The sequence below is a fragment of the Notolabrus celidotus genome, chromosome 3 (genome assembly GCF_009762535.1).
Source record: "Notolabrus celidotus isolate fNotCel1 chromosome 3, fNotCel1.pri, whole genome shotgun sequence".
NCBI classification, from domain to species: Eukaryota; Metazoa; Chordata; class Actinopteri; order Labriformes; family Labridae; genus Notolabrus; species Notolabrus celidotus.
The window spans coordinates 97,337-111,621 of NC_048274.1; the positions used below are offsets into that span (position 1 = coordinate 97,337).

The window sequence follows — 14,285 nt, forward strand, 5'->3', positions numbered from 1 at the left end:
CTCCCATAATACTTTTAGAGATTTTAGGTACAACTAGCAAGCCTGCATGTTGGGAGCGTAGAGTTCTAGAGGGGTTATAGGGCACTATGAGCTCTTTAAGATACGAGGGTGTCTGATTTTTAAGAGCTTTGTAGGTTAAAAAATAAATCACCATGGCCTTCTGGATGACTGAGAACCTTCACACACATACAATAAAACAGTCAAGTACAGTCTGATCTGAAACGCGGTCTGTCACTCTGGAGGTCCAACCATCGCACCAAAGAGTCCCTCCCTCTGCTGACTGACAAAGCAACGACTGCTCCCTTTGTCTCCGTGTACAGCTTTGAAAGGACGACTTCTCTCCTGTATTTTCATGTTGGTATGACTCTTATCTCCTGTGCACGCTCAGAGCTTGATGCAGTTTGCAGACAAACAAGTCGTGAAGCTGCATTTGTTTGCAATCTGCAGGTTTAGGTTTAGCCACAGGTCATAAAACCTCTAAATGATGTCAGCTGAAAAGGTTTCGTACGTTCGTCCTATTGGTGCAGTTTCACATCTGAATCCAAAATGCATCCAAACATCTGCTTCTTAAAGTTGTAGGCGCTGACTTTACATCACTACCTGCCTTGCTGTCCCTATTTTGTTGACTTAACAATAGCTGTTTAGCCATAAGGAGGCTCTTTACAACGTGAATCACAGTAAGGCAGCCCCCACAGCGCCCCCGCAGGAGTGGGGTGTCATTACAACGGAGATAATCAAAGTCAGGGTCTGTGTCCTGAACACTTCTCCTCCCTAACCTGAACTACAGGTTAGGGAGGAGAAGGTTTAGGTGTTTAGGTGTGTTTAAAGGGAAGATCTCCTGCAAATATCAGGTCTGAACGTCTCCAATGATCTTGAAAATCTCAGGAATGCATGTGTGAATCTGATTTCAGTTTGTTGCGTGGACCACTGACTCCTTTTTTCTTCCTCTCTGAAGTAAAGTTTGGAGCTCCATTTATTAAGAAGCTTTGAAAGAAGTCAAGGAAAGAGTTGAGAGCAGATATTTTTATCTCTTTATTTATATCAGGGACTGAATCTGTCAGAGGATATCAAGCATGAGCCGGGAGATTTGTCTGCTTCTCATTAGATACCCAGCCACAGCTCAGAGAGCCATCCACTCCCACAGACACATCCGAGCCTGGAACCAAATCCAGACTTTTAATTTAGGTTAAAACCGTGCAGCTTCTGTCTCACACGTCAGGTTTTAAATGTATTCCTTTCCTGAGTCTGCTGTGAGTCCTGTAGTACTACCTCAGCAGAATGACAGATGCATAAATCACATGTCTCTGATCTCCTCCTGAAACACTCCGTCCTTCCACTCAGAGTATTTTTAGTCCTCTCACTTTCATGACGCTGACATCACTCGCAGAGCCTCGGGGAGGGGGGGGGGGCTCAGTGTGCCGACTCAACCATGAAGAAGCCGCACTGTTTCCGTGAACACGCTCTGACCCCCTCTCTCTCTCTCTGCCTGCTGATTGGCTGCCTTCCAGCCATGCAGCCAACCACAGAGCAGGGTGTTGTTTTTCAGAGCGGAGTGAGAAGCCTCTCCGGTAGGCTGTTGGAGGATTAGCTCCCTTGCTGTTATGTCAACACTGGGACCAGATTGAAACCTAAATGGATTTTCCGTGATATAAACATAACTCCAAAACTTTGTGCTGCTGATGCAGATTCTGAGCGCGTGGGTTGGACCGTCTTCAGGACTCAGTTTGACTTATTAAAGCTAAACTGCTACGGCTGTATTTAAGAGACATATCAGTGGTTACGTTTGTATTATCCCCAATCTGGGACTACATTTGATTCTGAATAAATTCATACAAATATAACATTTCTGGCAACTCTGCTATCAGCCTGTCCAGATATGTGACCACCGTTTGACTGATCAATATTCGATTTGAAAAACACATGAATGACCCTCCAAAAGAGAGACTCCAGAGGATTTTGGTGATCCTCATTAATTGGTTGACGACAGGCCCTCTCTGGTCTCTATTAAAGGGCTGATGTTGGTTAAATGTAGCCCTGTTGGACCCTTCTCCCTTTCTAAATAACAGGCCCTTGTGTAACCGAAGAGTATGGTTTGGTTTTGCCATTCTGGATCCAAACACAAGACTCTATAAAAGCCCTCTCTGAACCACATAGGCTTGTTGACTGAACTTTTCATCTTGTGCTCACTAAAACAAATGTCCTCTAATATCTTCATGAAAAGACCAAATGTAGCATGCAAGATTAGACTAATAAATAACATACTACAGCAGGCATGTCCAAAGTACGGCCCGGGGGCCAATCGCGTCCCAAGGTCCATTTATTTATGGCCCCAAGCTTCCATCTTAAATTGTGTTATTTATAGCAAAGAAATGAATCACCTTCTGAATCATCTGTACATTTGCAGTTTCTTTCAAGCGCACAAACAAAACTAAAGTCAATCCAGAAACGTCTCAAAAAGCTTCATATGGACTTCCTGTCTAAAGCCAAAGCTCTGGGAATTCAGCAAGACGGCAATAAAGAAGAAACACAAGAACTCTTAAAGGTGACATATCATGCAAAATGGACTTTTTAATGGTTCTCTCCCTGAAATCTGTGTCCCTGTCTGCAAACCCCCCGAGAATGAAACGAATCCATTCTGCCCCTGTTCTGATTTCTCCACCTTTCTGTAAATGTGTGCTGAAACCAGCCGTTTAAGACTTCCGTGTTTTTGTTACGTCACAACGCCATCCGGTCTGTAACAGGAAGTCAGAGCTCGGAGCTTGTTCAGCCCATAGACTGTATAAAATACAACTCAACCCCTCCTCCATTTTTCATTCCCTGCACACATGTGTGCTAACAAGGAGCTTAGGAGGGAGGCATGCTAGTTGTAGGCTGTCTTAATAAACACAAAGGTTGCTTTGACTCCCCACGTCTGCAGACATTCCCATCCTTAATATACATATAAATGAACCAAAATTAGATTGTCTTATTCACAAAGCATGCAAAGGGTTAAATGCTTCACAAACTGCACTGCTGAGTGAATATCGTCTCTGTGCACCAGTGTTTGCATGCATTTAAATGACCCGTTATGCATTCATTTAGTGCAAAATAAACCTTTACTATGCAAAAGAGCCTCGATGAAAAACACCCTAATTCACAAACCCTGGCACTTACAGCAATTTTCCCAGAGTAAATGTTGTCACGCTCAATTACATAACTTACTTTCCTAGCGAGATGTCATTCTTACTTCAGTCAAGATCACTCTCGTCAGGAGAATTAATTATTTGAATGCAAAGAGTTAGATTTGGTGGTATGGCTTTGTTCTCCCAAACTATGGAACAGCCTGCAGGAGGATCTGAGAGGAGCTGATGGAGATATTGAGACTTTTAAACGTAAACTAAAAACGTATTTAATCAGTCTGGCTTTTATGTAGGGTTTAACAATTTTATTACCTACCTTTTACTGTAACATTGATTTAAATGTTGCTTTATTATTCTAATAATTTGAACTGTTATCTTATTCTACTTTTATGTATTTATTCATTCATTTATTTAATTTTTATTTATCTACTCAGTTTTATTGATATTTTTTTAGCCTTAGTTTTATTTTTCAACTCTTATCCTTACCTTTTAAATCTATTTATTTTAACTATTTTTATTCTTCATTTTGATGCTTTAACTTATTTTAATTACACATATTTTATTTTGGTGTGCATTAGTCTCTGTTTTATTTTATTTTATGTTGTTCTTATTTTTAATTTCTATTCTTATTAGTTTTATTATTATCTTCCCTAATATGTCTTGCCATTGTTTCATTTCTGCTTCTTTCTTGTGTTCAGTCGCTGTAAAGCACTTTGGGTTGCATTTTATTTGTATGAAAGGTGCTGTATAAATAAAGCTTGATTGATTGATTGATTGATTGTTCTGGGAGCTCCCTGCCCTTCCTTGTGCCTACGTGGAATGCCAAAGCCAAGGCAGGGAGAGCAGCAGCAAAGACCACGGGGTACAAACCAGAGCGAGCATGGATAAAGTTTGTGTTACTGTCAGTGTTCTGGTTCAGTTGCACATGAAAGAGTTGTTTATTATCTTTCTGTTTGTACCTGAATAACTGAGTTTGTGTGTGTTTGTGTGTGTGTGTGTGTTTGTGTGTGTGTGTGTTTACAGGGCAGGCAGGGCGGAGTGGAGATTGACCCCTGGGAAGATGCTGACTACAGTATCTACAAAGTCATCGACCGCTTCGGCTTCATGCAGTAAGTCTGACCTTCATGTCCTCTTCATGCAGGTGACAGAAGTTTCCCTCCAGCTGGTTGAGCTGTGTTATGATCACTTTAAAGTTTAACCTGTGACGTTTTGTTTCTTCTACTTTCCCTCAGTGAGGACGAGCTGCCGGCCCCGACAGCACACGAGGAAAAGGTAAGAAAGGTGTACAGAGGTGAACCTGGACTCTGCCGTGTCATTGTTTGAATCCTCACCAGCTCCTGTCTGTTCACAGAGGAAGCAGCTGGAGATCGAGAGAGCAGAGAAGTGGCTGAAGATGGTGAAGAAGTGGGATAAATACAGGAACAGTGACCGGGTGAGTCCCAGCCCACACATACCAGACCTCAGTCAGATGGGGAGTGAAAACAGGCGTTATTATTTTAATTCACAATGACTTCACTGCCAAAGAGTTCCAGAGTATGTGAAGTGGGCGCTGGTTTTTTGAAAGCGGTCAATGACACTGCGAGGTCACACAGTGAATCACCACAACTGTCAATGCAGAGTCCAAAACACTGGATTCCGACACGCTCGCTCATCCTGAATGCTTCTGGATCAGAGCGTAACGTCATCCCTAAAATATGAGTCCAGATAGAACAGGGGCGTCAAACTCATTTCAGTTCAGGGGCCACATACAGCCCAAGTTGATCTGAAGTGGGCCAGACTAGTAAAATCATAATATAATAACCTCTAAATTATGAAAACTCCAAATGTTTCACTTTGTTTTTGTGCAAAAAAATGAAACATTTGGAAAAGTTGACTATTTTGGATCCCTCAGCTCCAGCAGGGGTAGTTTGCTTGCTGGACAGTGTTGTATGCAGGGGTGTAGTGCTAGTGTTAGTAGTTAGTGGATCATCTTATAGTGCTTTAACAAGTCTTTATGAATCTCAACTGGATTCTGCAAACAGCAAGTATAATCTATTTTCTCACTTTGAGAAAAAAGCGCTGATAAACCGCCTATTTCAGTTTAACTGTTTTCAATAAATTACTTTTTCAAAGTGCTTTTTGTCTCACTCCCCCTTCTTGCTTTTGCATATTGTAGCTCTACTTAAAACCTCATTAAGATCCAAATGTGCAAAATGCTAATTCTAGCAATTTTTCAACTGGTCTTAAGATTTTGATCAGGTCTGTATATGGACGGTTAATGGTGGGGATGTATCCCAGTGAGTTTAATCTGTGAGTCTAAACCTGCAGGTGAAGTGTTTGTGAATATAGAGCCAGTGTATTTTTACTTGAATATAAATAATATAAATTACAATCACAGGACTGGTCGTGCTTATCTTTGAACACTGTTAAAAATGGTTGATGGTTCATGAGGGGGATGTTCTGGTTGCAGGAAATAGATCTGTCCTTCAAAAGCACTCTGCATTTTTCTGATTATTTATATATTTTGCTATCGTAGAGTTGATCTTAGGAAGAGAAGATTCTCAAATCTAATTTCTCTCCTATTGCAACCCCTCAGAGACTCCACTCTGCAGCTCTCCAGAGCTTTCAGGCTGTTGTGCTTCAATACTAGGCTTCGGTTCAAAATCATCATCAGCTGATTTTAACCAAACAGCCGCCCCGAGCAGCTCCAAGCCCGGTGTTTTTCAGAGCGGGAGACTCACTGAGGCTCATACTGACCGGACCACACCTGATGTCTGCCTCATCGTGTCCTGTTTTTTTACAGTCTGCAAACACAAAGTTTATCAACAGGTTTTTATTTCTGAGTCCAGTCCTCAGGAGAACAGGAGACTACTAATGCGTCCTGTTAAACATCCTCATTAACTTCTTTTATCCTCACCATGATCCTCTCCTGTCCAGTGCAGAGGTTCTAATGTATAGTGAGCTGGTTGTTATAGAGGAGGAACCTCAACAGGGTGAGCAGGATGACCCCTAAGGTAGCATTCAATTTGTTAAAGAGAGCGTTAAGGAAACCAGGTCCTGATCCAAAACCACTGTACCCAGACTTCTCAGGTCTGAACAAGATTATTTAAGAGTCTACAGACTTCTTAAAACACAGTTTCAAATCTGTCAATCTTTTTATTCTGTGTGTGAAAATGCAAAAAAAAGGAGCTTCAACTCCTCTTTTTTGTCCTTAAGACCACATTAGACCAGGTCCTGATCCAGAACAGCTACACCTGGACTCATCTAGTAGCCGGGCGTCAAAGAGAATTTGCATGCAATACGTTATATTCAGCAGGATAGCTCTATTCTGAGAGCTCCCAGCTTTGCCATGTGCTAATGTTGAATGCCAGGCGGGGAGAGCACACCTCTCCTTCCTTACATGTGCATACATGAAAAGCCACAGCAGGGAGAGCAGTAGCAAAGACCTGGGGTACAGAACAGACTGAGCATCAGTGTGAATACATATGACACTGGTTATAAAGAGGTTTGCAGGGAGAGCAGCAAGAGAAGGCAGGTAAGATCAGCTGATGTACCCAAGGCTTAGCTTGACTTTGTAGCCTTCCTGCACTAATGATGAACTTAATGTTTGTACTTCCTAAATAAATTAAAAGCTTGAAAAGAGTGAAGACAGATTGAAGATAACGGAATTGAGCATTTTGTGCCACAGTGTCAACAGGCTGAGGTGAAATGTGCATTTAATTTAAAGGGGACATATCATGCTTTTTTCATCAACATATATTGGTCTAAGAGGTCCCCAAAACATGTCTTTAAAGTTTATGCTCAAAAAAACACTTTGAAATCAGATTTTGGCATGCCTGAAAAACCCTCTTCTTCATTCCTCATCAGAACACTCTGTTTTCTCTCTGACCACGCCCCCTCAGGAAGTGGGTGTGGCCTCGGCTCTCCAGCACGTTGATCTAATGTTTACATGTTGGCTGAATATACACGGCTGCTCAGAGATCGCGTTACTTCAACCCTCTGAATCTGATCCAGAATCTGATCCTGACGGAGAGGCGCCTGCAGCAGGACCTTTCTGAACCATTGGTCACAGATTTAGTGTTTCTTGTTGTTTTATTTGTCAGCATGTCGACGTGTGTCTTGGTACACAGCTACCAACATGTAGCTATGTGGCTATGCTAACTAGCGCTAGCACTTATCCATGATAAATAAAAATCATCCACTAGATCTTCAAATCTGCAGACGTGGGGAGTCAAACCGACCTCTGCCAGAAAGGCAGCAGGACCTTTTATGAAGGATTGGTCACAGATTTAGTGTTTCTTGTTGTTTTATTTGTCAGTATGTCGGCGTGTGTCCTGGTACACAGCTACAGCTACAGCTATGAACATGTAGCTATGTGGCTATGCTAATTAGCGCTAGCACTTTTCCATGACAAATAAAAATCATCCACTAGATCTTCAAATCTGCAGACGTGGGGAGTAAAACCGACCTTTGTGTTTATTAAGACAGCCTACAACTAGCATGCCTCCCTCCTAAGCTCCTTGTTAGCACACATTTGTGCAGGTAATGAAAAACGGAGGAGGGATTCAGTATTATTTTATACAGTCTATGGGCTGAACAAGCTCTGAGCTCTGACTCCGTGACAGATATTGTTGTTACGTAACAAAAACACTGAAGTCTGAAACGGCTGGTTTCACACACATTTACAGAAAGGTGGAGAAATCAGAACAGGGGCAGAATGGATTTTTTTCATTCTCGGGGGGTTTGTAGACAGGGACACAGATTTCAGGTAGAGAACCATTAAAAAGTCAATTTTGCATGATATGTCACCTTTAATGTGCAGGACTTGCTGTCGAGAGTTAACCACCATTGTTATGAGGATTTGATTCATCAGAGTCAGCCTGGTAAAGAACAGCATCAATTACCTGCTTGTTTATGAGGAGGTCGGAGAGGCCTTGTTGCTCTGCCGGCCGAGCGCATGACATAAAAGCTGAATCATTATCTCCATGGCCCGCGTTCAGTTCAAACCCCTGCTGTACATCACCCCCCTGTTTGTCTTTCCAGTCTATCTCCGGCTTCAACAATCAAACAAAGACTCACCGGCCTTAAAGTAATCCTTGATAAATATTCAGTAAGAGATCATGTGCTGGGTGAAAATACAAAACGTTCACATTCGACTTTCCAACGGGACACAAACAGTCGACTGGTTCAAAGTCAGGTGTTTGACTTCATGTGTTCCTAGACCATCGCCGTCTCGTAGAGAGGGATTAGATTACAGTCTGACCACTCACATGTGTCCCATTCTGAAGTTTGAAACCCGTCCACAGAGACTTGATCCACGTCCGACTGACACACGTGTTCTCAACGTTTGAAACACTTAAAAACTTTGTCTGTGTTCCTGTGAATGTTGTCGTAGGAGGTTAAACCGTAGGTGGTTAAACTTTCCGGTGACTCATGCTTCACTGAAACGGCTTTCTAAACCCTCTGGCTCTGTCTTCACCCGGTGTTTATGTTTCCTGCTGCTCTCTGCTGTCAGATGGTGAAACGGGTTTATAAGGGCATTCCCCTGCAGCTGCGAGGCCGGGCCTGGGCGCTGATGCTGGACGTGGAGAGGACTAAGAAGGAGAACGAGGGCAAATACGAGGTGGGTGATCATAAACAGCTTGTAGGTTCTGTTGTGAAGAAGCTGAAGATGTGTCTCATGAACAAAAATGGAGAAAAACCATTTAACTTGAAGAGCAGTGAGCTGTAAGAGGAACTTGTTTTAGCACCAGGTCTGTTCTCTGTATATCCCTCTTAACTGAGACTCAAGTACCTGTTAACCACCCGACCCGTCCTCTCTGACTCAGCTCTCTGTTCTCTCTCAGAAAATGAAGGAGCAGGCCCGACTGTACTCACCTGAGATCAAACAGATCGACCTGGACATCAACAGGACTTTCAGGGACCACATCATGTTCATGGATCGCTTCGGAGTCAAGTAAGTCTCACGGTGTTCGGATCAAACTGTCCAGAGTTTGCACGAAGCTTTGGGAAGCTGTGGTCAGATTTATGTTCATGTTGTGTTCACGAGATGCAAAGATGCATTTCAAACACCACCCTGCACATTCAGAGGCCTCTAATGTACTTTAGATCTGGGTTCAGCTCCATGTTTAGTTTTAGAATTGACTGGTGCACAAAATAGAGCTTCAGTCTGACCTTCTTAACACATCGGACCCTTTACCTCAGGTTTGATACCTTCAAAATAAAGGTGCCAAAGACTTGCGACCCCACTGTAAGCACCATTTGACACTGATATGTTTGTTTATATGTTGTTTAACTTTGGAAAGTATTGTGGAAGATTTGCTGGTTTATTTCCTGTCTTTAAAACCCGTTAGTGTTTCCGTCTCATGCAGCTCTGGTAGTCATGTGACTAAGAGACAGGAAGTGGAGTATTCTGTGTAAGAAGTGTTCTGTCGTTCTTAATAAACGAGTGCAGCAGAGCGTCAAGGTTGTTTAACTGTGTGCAGGTCACAGAGCCGACTCAACGTGTAAAACAGGGTCATGTTGTCACTCATGAATTTGTTTATGAAAATAAGTAAGTGTAGATCCATCACAGTAAGAAAGAAGACAACAGATAGCCAGTACACCCTCTGACCCTTGGAGTGATTTATCAATCAATCAATCAATCAGTCAATCAATCAATCAATCAATCAATCAATCAGTCAGTCAATCAATCAGTCAGTCAGTCAGTCAGTCAGTCAGTCAGTCAGTCAGTCAGTCAGTCAGTCAATCAGTCAGTCACTCAGTCAGTCAGTCAGTCAATCAATCAATCAGTCAGTCAGTCACTCAGTCAGTCAGTCAGTCAGTCAGTCAGTCAATCAGTCAGTCACTCAGTCAGTCAGTCAGTCAATCAATCAATCAGTCAGTCAGTCAATCAGTCAGTCAGTCAGTCAGTCAGTCAGTCAATCAGTCAGTCAGTCAGTCAGTCAGTCAGTCAGTCAGTCAGTCAGTCAATCAGTCAGTCAGTCAGTCAGTCAGTCAGTCAGTCAGTCAGTCAGTCAATCAATCAGTCAGTCACTCAGTCAGTCAGTCAGTCAATCAGTCAGTCAGTCAGTCAGTCAATCAATCAGTCAGTCAGTCAGTCAGTCAGTCAGTCAGTCAATCAATCAGTCAGTCAATCAGTCAGTCAGTCAGTCAGTCAGTCAATCGGTCAGTCAGTCAGTCAGTCAGTCAGTCAGTCAGTCAGTCAATCAGTCAGTCAGTCAGTCAATCAATCGGTCGGTCGGTCGGTCGGTCGGTCGGTCGGTCGGTCGGTCGGTCAGTCAGTCAGTCAGTCAGTCAATCGGTCAGTCAGTCAGTCAGTCAGTCAGTCAGTCAGTCAGTCACTCAGTCACTCAGTCACTCAGTCACTCAGTCACTCAGTCAGTCAGTCAGTCAGTCAGTCACTCAGTCAGTCAGTCACTCAGTCACTCAGTCACTCAGTCAGTCAGTCAGTCAGTCAGTCACTCAGTCAGTCAGTCAGTCAGTCAATCAATCAGTCAATCAATCAATCAATCAGACTTTATTTATAAATCGCTTTTCATACAATTACATTGTCACACAAAGTGCTGTACAGAAAAACAACTTAAAATAGAATAAATTCAAAATATAACAAATACTCAAAAGACCCCCCCCATCCTAATCCCAATCCCAGCCCTGACCCCAAACCCACCCCACAATCCTGAGGTTAAGAACACTATATATGCAAAAATAATGATAATAATAATAAAATCAAAATAAAGAAATAAATGAATAAAATGAAAATAATTTTCTGAACAAACTGAGGAAACGCTCTCATGATATCTTAAAGAGGAAACACTGGAAGTAAAATAAGATGTTAAAACTCAACACGGGAAATTAAAATCACCAAAATTAAAGAAATGAATAAGATAATAAAACACTAAAATATTAAACCAGTAAAATAAAATAAGATGCTATACTTTAAAAAGTGACGTAGATAATAAATAAATAAATAAAGTAAGGTCAAATAAAATTGTTATTTAGCTTGTCTGCAGACAATCAGACATCTCCATCTCCATGCAGCTGTTTCCTAACCTGCTGCTCCTGATGCTTCTGTTAATCATTAACTAACCCTAACCTCAGGAGTCATCTGACAACAAACTAATGAAAGGAAAAGAAAGGCAGAAAACGAATAAAACATTTCAATTTGCAAGATTTTATTCCAATTGTAACTTTTTTTTGTAGATAGTTTTATTATAAGTGGTAAAATATTAAACTTTAGAGGACTCAAAGTGTCTCCGGACCCCTCTTCAGGAACCACTGGTTCAGAGCACGTTTAGGATCAGAGGAGATGCAGTTAACCAGCCTTAGCATGCTCATACTGCAGGCTGCTAAAATCTTTGAGCATATTCTCATGTGGATGAAAGTTTGGATTTATAAGTGGTGGACAGACACGTGGATCTGTTTGTTTTGTGTTTAGTTCAATAAGGTCGTGCACAAACGTCATATTTTGCTGCTTTGGGAAATGTTGTGCAGTGATGTCATGTTTGTGTTTTGGTTAAATGGAGCGACGCCTGTGATTAGCTCCTCCCGATCAGGCGGCCTATTTATTAAGCTGCAGGATTTCTGGTCTCCATCTTTCAGCCCCACCACGTCTGCAGCATCCTACTCCAACTCCAACCAGGGTTTAAGATATTATCTCATCACTCCTTCATTTCTGCATGTAAAGTTAATCTGTGAGGAATGTTGTTGTTTCTTTAAATGTGACATGTACATATACTCGTGGTCCCACGTGGCGTGCTGCGTTGTTCTCAGTGTCTCCATCAGTGGAGGTGTTTTAACGTTCAGGATCACAAAGCACGACCTGGATCTGTGATCTGGATTTGGTGACCGCGCTGTGAACTCCCAGCGAGTGAGCGGTGTGTGCAGGATGTGTGCTCGTACGGTCCGTGTGGAACCCGATCCCGTCACAGAGTGATGTCACTGACAGTTTAATCGGTCTCAGGCCGGCTCGGGAGCTGCAGTGGAAAGTCTGGGGCCGTTTCAGTCTCTAACACGAGTTCAGCGAGGCTTGAAGAATGAAGCGTACGAGTGTGACAGAGAGCAGAGCAGAGTGGAGCTGTGGAGCTGTGGAGCCAGGAGCTGCTGTGTTCACTGTTCTCTGTGTTCTCTGTTTCCCTCTGCTCTTTGATTTCTAAGATTCTTTCTCCTGTTCTCTGTCTTTGATATTTGTTTCTGTATTTTGTGTTTTCTGTGTGTTGTATTTTAAGTTTTCTGTATTTGTTTGGTTGCTCTATTTTATCTTTTGTGGATTGTTTTTTATTTTGTGCTCTGTCTGTTTCTCTCTTGTTTTATAAACTGTTTTAAATTAATGTCTGAGTCCAGCTTAGACAAAACTAACCATAACATTTATTGAACTAAGAAGAGTAATGTGCTAAACACCTCGTTGTTTAAAGCTCCTGTGAGGAGTTTTCATCTGATAATAAAACATCATGACCAACAAAAGCAAACAGAACAATCAACTACAAGATTATTTTTACACTTTACTAGAAGTGAGCCCAAATAGTGGAATATTCAACGATTGGTTCTAACGAGTCTTAGTCGACTGCCAATCTCATAGCTGAATATTTGCATATGAAATGTGGATCATTCCATTCAAACCATGGGGGTGCTCAATGTCTAATTTTACATTATTTTCATGTTTCCTGTAAAAATAGTGTCTCATATCCTATTTTGATATAAATATAGACTTATTGAATGTAATTCTGAGAACAGCTCTTGAAGTGTTAAATCTCCTTAAAGTGGTAATTAAATCTCCCCTGGTAATTAAAGGTGGACTCTCCCATTTAGCGGGACCTGTGGAGCAGACGTACCTCAGCTGGTCTTTGAATCTTTCTACGTTCATGGCAGCTCAAAATGTCAGGAAATAAAACTTCAGATGATCCTAAAAACTAGTGATGAAGATGAGGAGCAGCTTCATGAAGAGGACTGTGAGATCAAGGATTACCGGACCACACAAAAACTGTACGGGGCCAAAAGAACCAGGAGGGATACCCAAAGCTGTCTGAAGCCTCAAAAACAATCCACAGCATCCCATCCACCTCCACACCATCAGAGAGGATATTCTCAAAGACAGGATTTACAGTCAACAAAGACAGGAGCGCACTTCTGCCCGTACACACGATGGTTTTCCTCACGTACAGTTTGAAAAGACTCAAGCGGACAAAGACGAGATGAAAGACTGTTTTAAAAGGTTCTGTTAAGAGATTTAAAAACCCTTTAGCTGGTTCAGGTTTGATTCTGAACATTATACAAATGTTTAGTCTTAAGTTGGACAGACTACCCTCTGCAGTGCTGCTCTCTGCTGTGTGAACACTGTTTAAATATCTCCTGATTCCTTTCTCTATAGTGGAGCGTTGTTCCATGTTTAACTGATGGTGGTCTTATTTGAGTTTTCTCTCCTTCATCACCTCGTTGTTTTTGTAATATAGATTTAAAAAATCTAAGTTTTATACTTATAATATTCTGTTGTCCCTTTTACTTTAAGCTATGAGTCTCTTAATTGTAAAGGGTTATGTGTAATATTGTCATGCGGTCACCATCATGCAGACTTTGGGTCAATAAGGAAAAACAACAAACATTCCACTATTCATCCACTACGGGCAAAATCTGATGAATCAGATTCCACTAAGCAGATCCTTAGTCGGGCTCACCCCTAGTCTTTACTGAATAACTGTGTTTATATTTTCCACTGTAAAGACTCAAATGACAGCAGGATAAGACTTTTGCAAGATAATACACCAAACACATGACCAGGACATGTTCAGCAGTTGCCGCTCTGTCCACAGGAGGGCGCCAAAATCAATGCAAACTGAAAGTTACTCACTGGAGCTTTAATTTGTGAACTTAAACATTCTGCAAGATGTTTATAAAATCTTGCAGTCAACTAACTAAAACCAAAACGTGCTGCAAACTATTTAACTTGCATTTGGTAAACATGTCATCTCTGATACGGTTGCAACATGACTTGTTTTTGAGAATGAAGATGGCCCTGGAAAGTTTTTCTGCAGCGATTTAATGTCAGATGTTTCCCCGATGCTTCCTGGTCGATGTTTTGCACGTGACACATGCAGCAGAGATCGTTATGATGCAACATCCTCAGTAATTTATTCTGCTATGTTGTGTTTACCCGTTGCCTCCCAGTTGATGTTTCACATGTGCAACTCTCAA

At 41.8% G+C, this 14,285-nt stretch overlaps 1 protein-coding gene across 2 annotated transcripts in view; it reads left to right on the plus strand.

Moving 5' to 3' along the window:
* The window catches only part of LOC117810708 (USP6 N-terminal-like protein), a 29,279-nt gene extending 20,134 nt beyond the window's left edge, over positions 1–9,145 (plus strand). Inside the window, exons 4-8 of one of the 2 annotated variants that reach the window (XM_034680637.1) lie at positions 4,143–4,228; positions 4,352–4,391; positions 4,471–4,551; positions 8,614–8,721; positions 8,945–9,145. In XM_034680637.1, coding sequence (XP_034536528.1) covers positions 4,143–4,228; positions 4,352–4,391; positions 4,471–4,551; positions 8,614–8,721; positions 8,945–9,058 — 429 coding nt within the window. In that variant the 3' untranslated portion in view covers positions 9,059–9,145. The remainder of the gene's footprint in view (positions 1–4,142; positions 4,229–4,351; positions 4,392–4,470; positions 4,552–8,613; positions 8,722–8,944) is intronic. The other variant, XM_034680636.1, reaches the window with a different exon arrangement.
* The last annotated feature ends 5,140 nt before the right edge of the window (positions 9,146–14,285 follow it).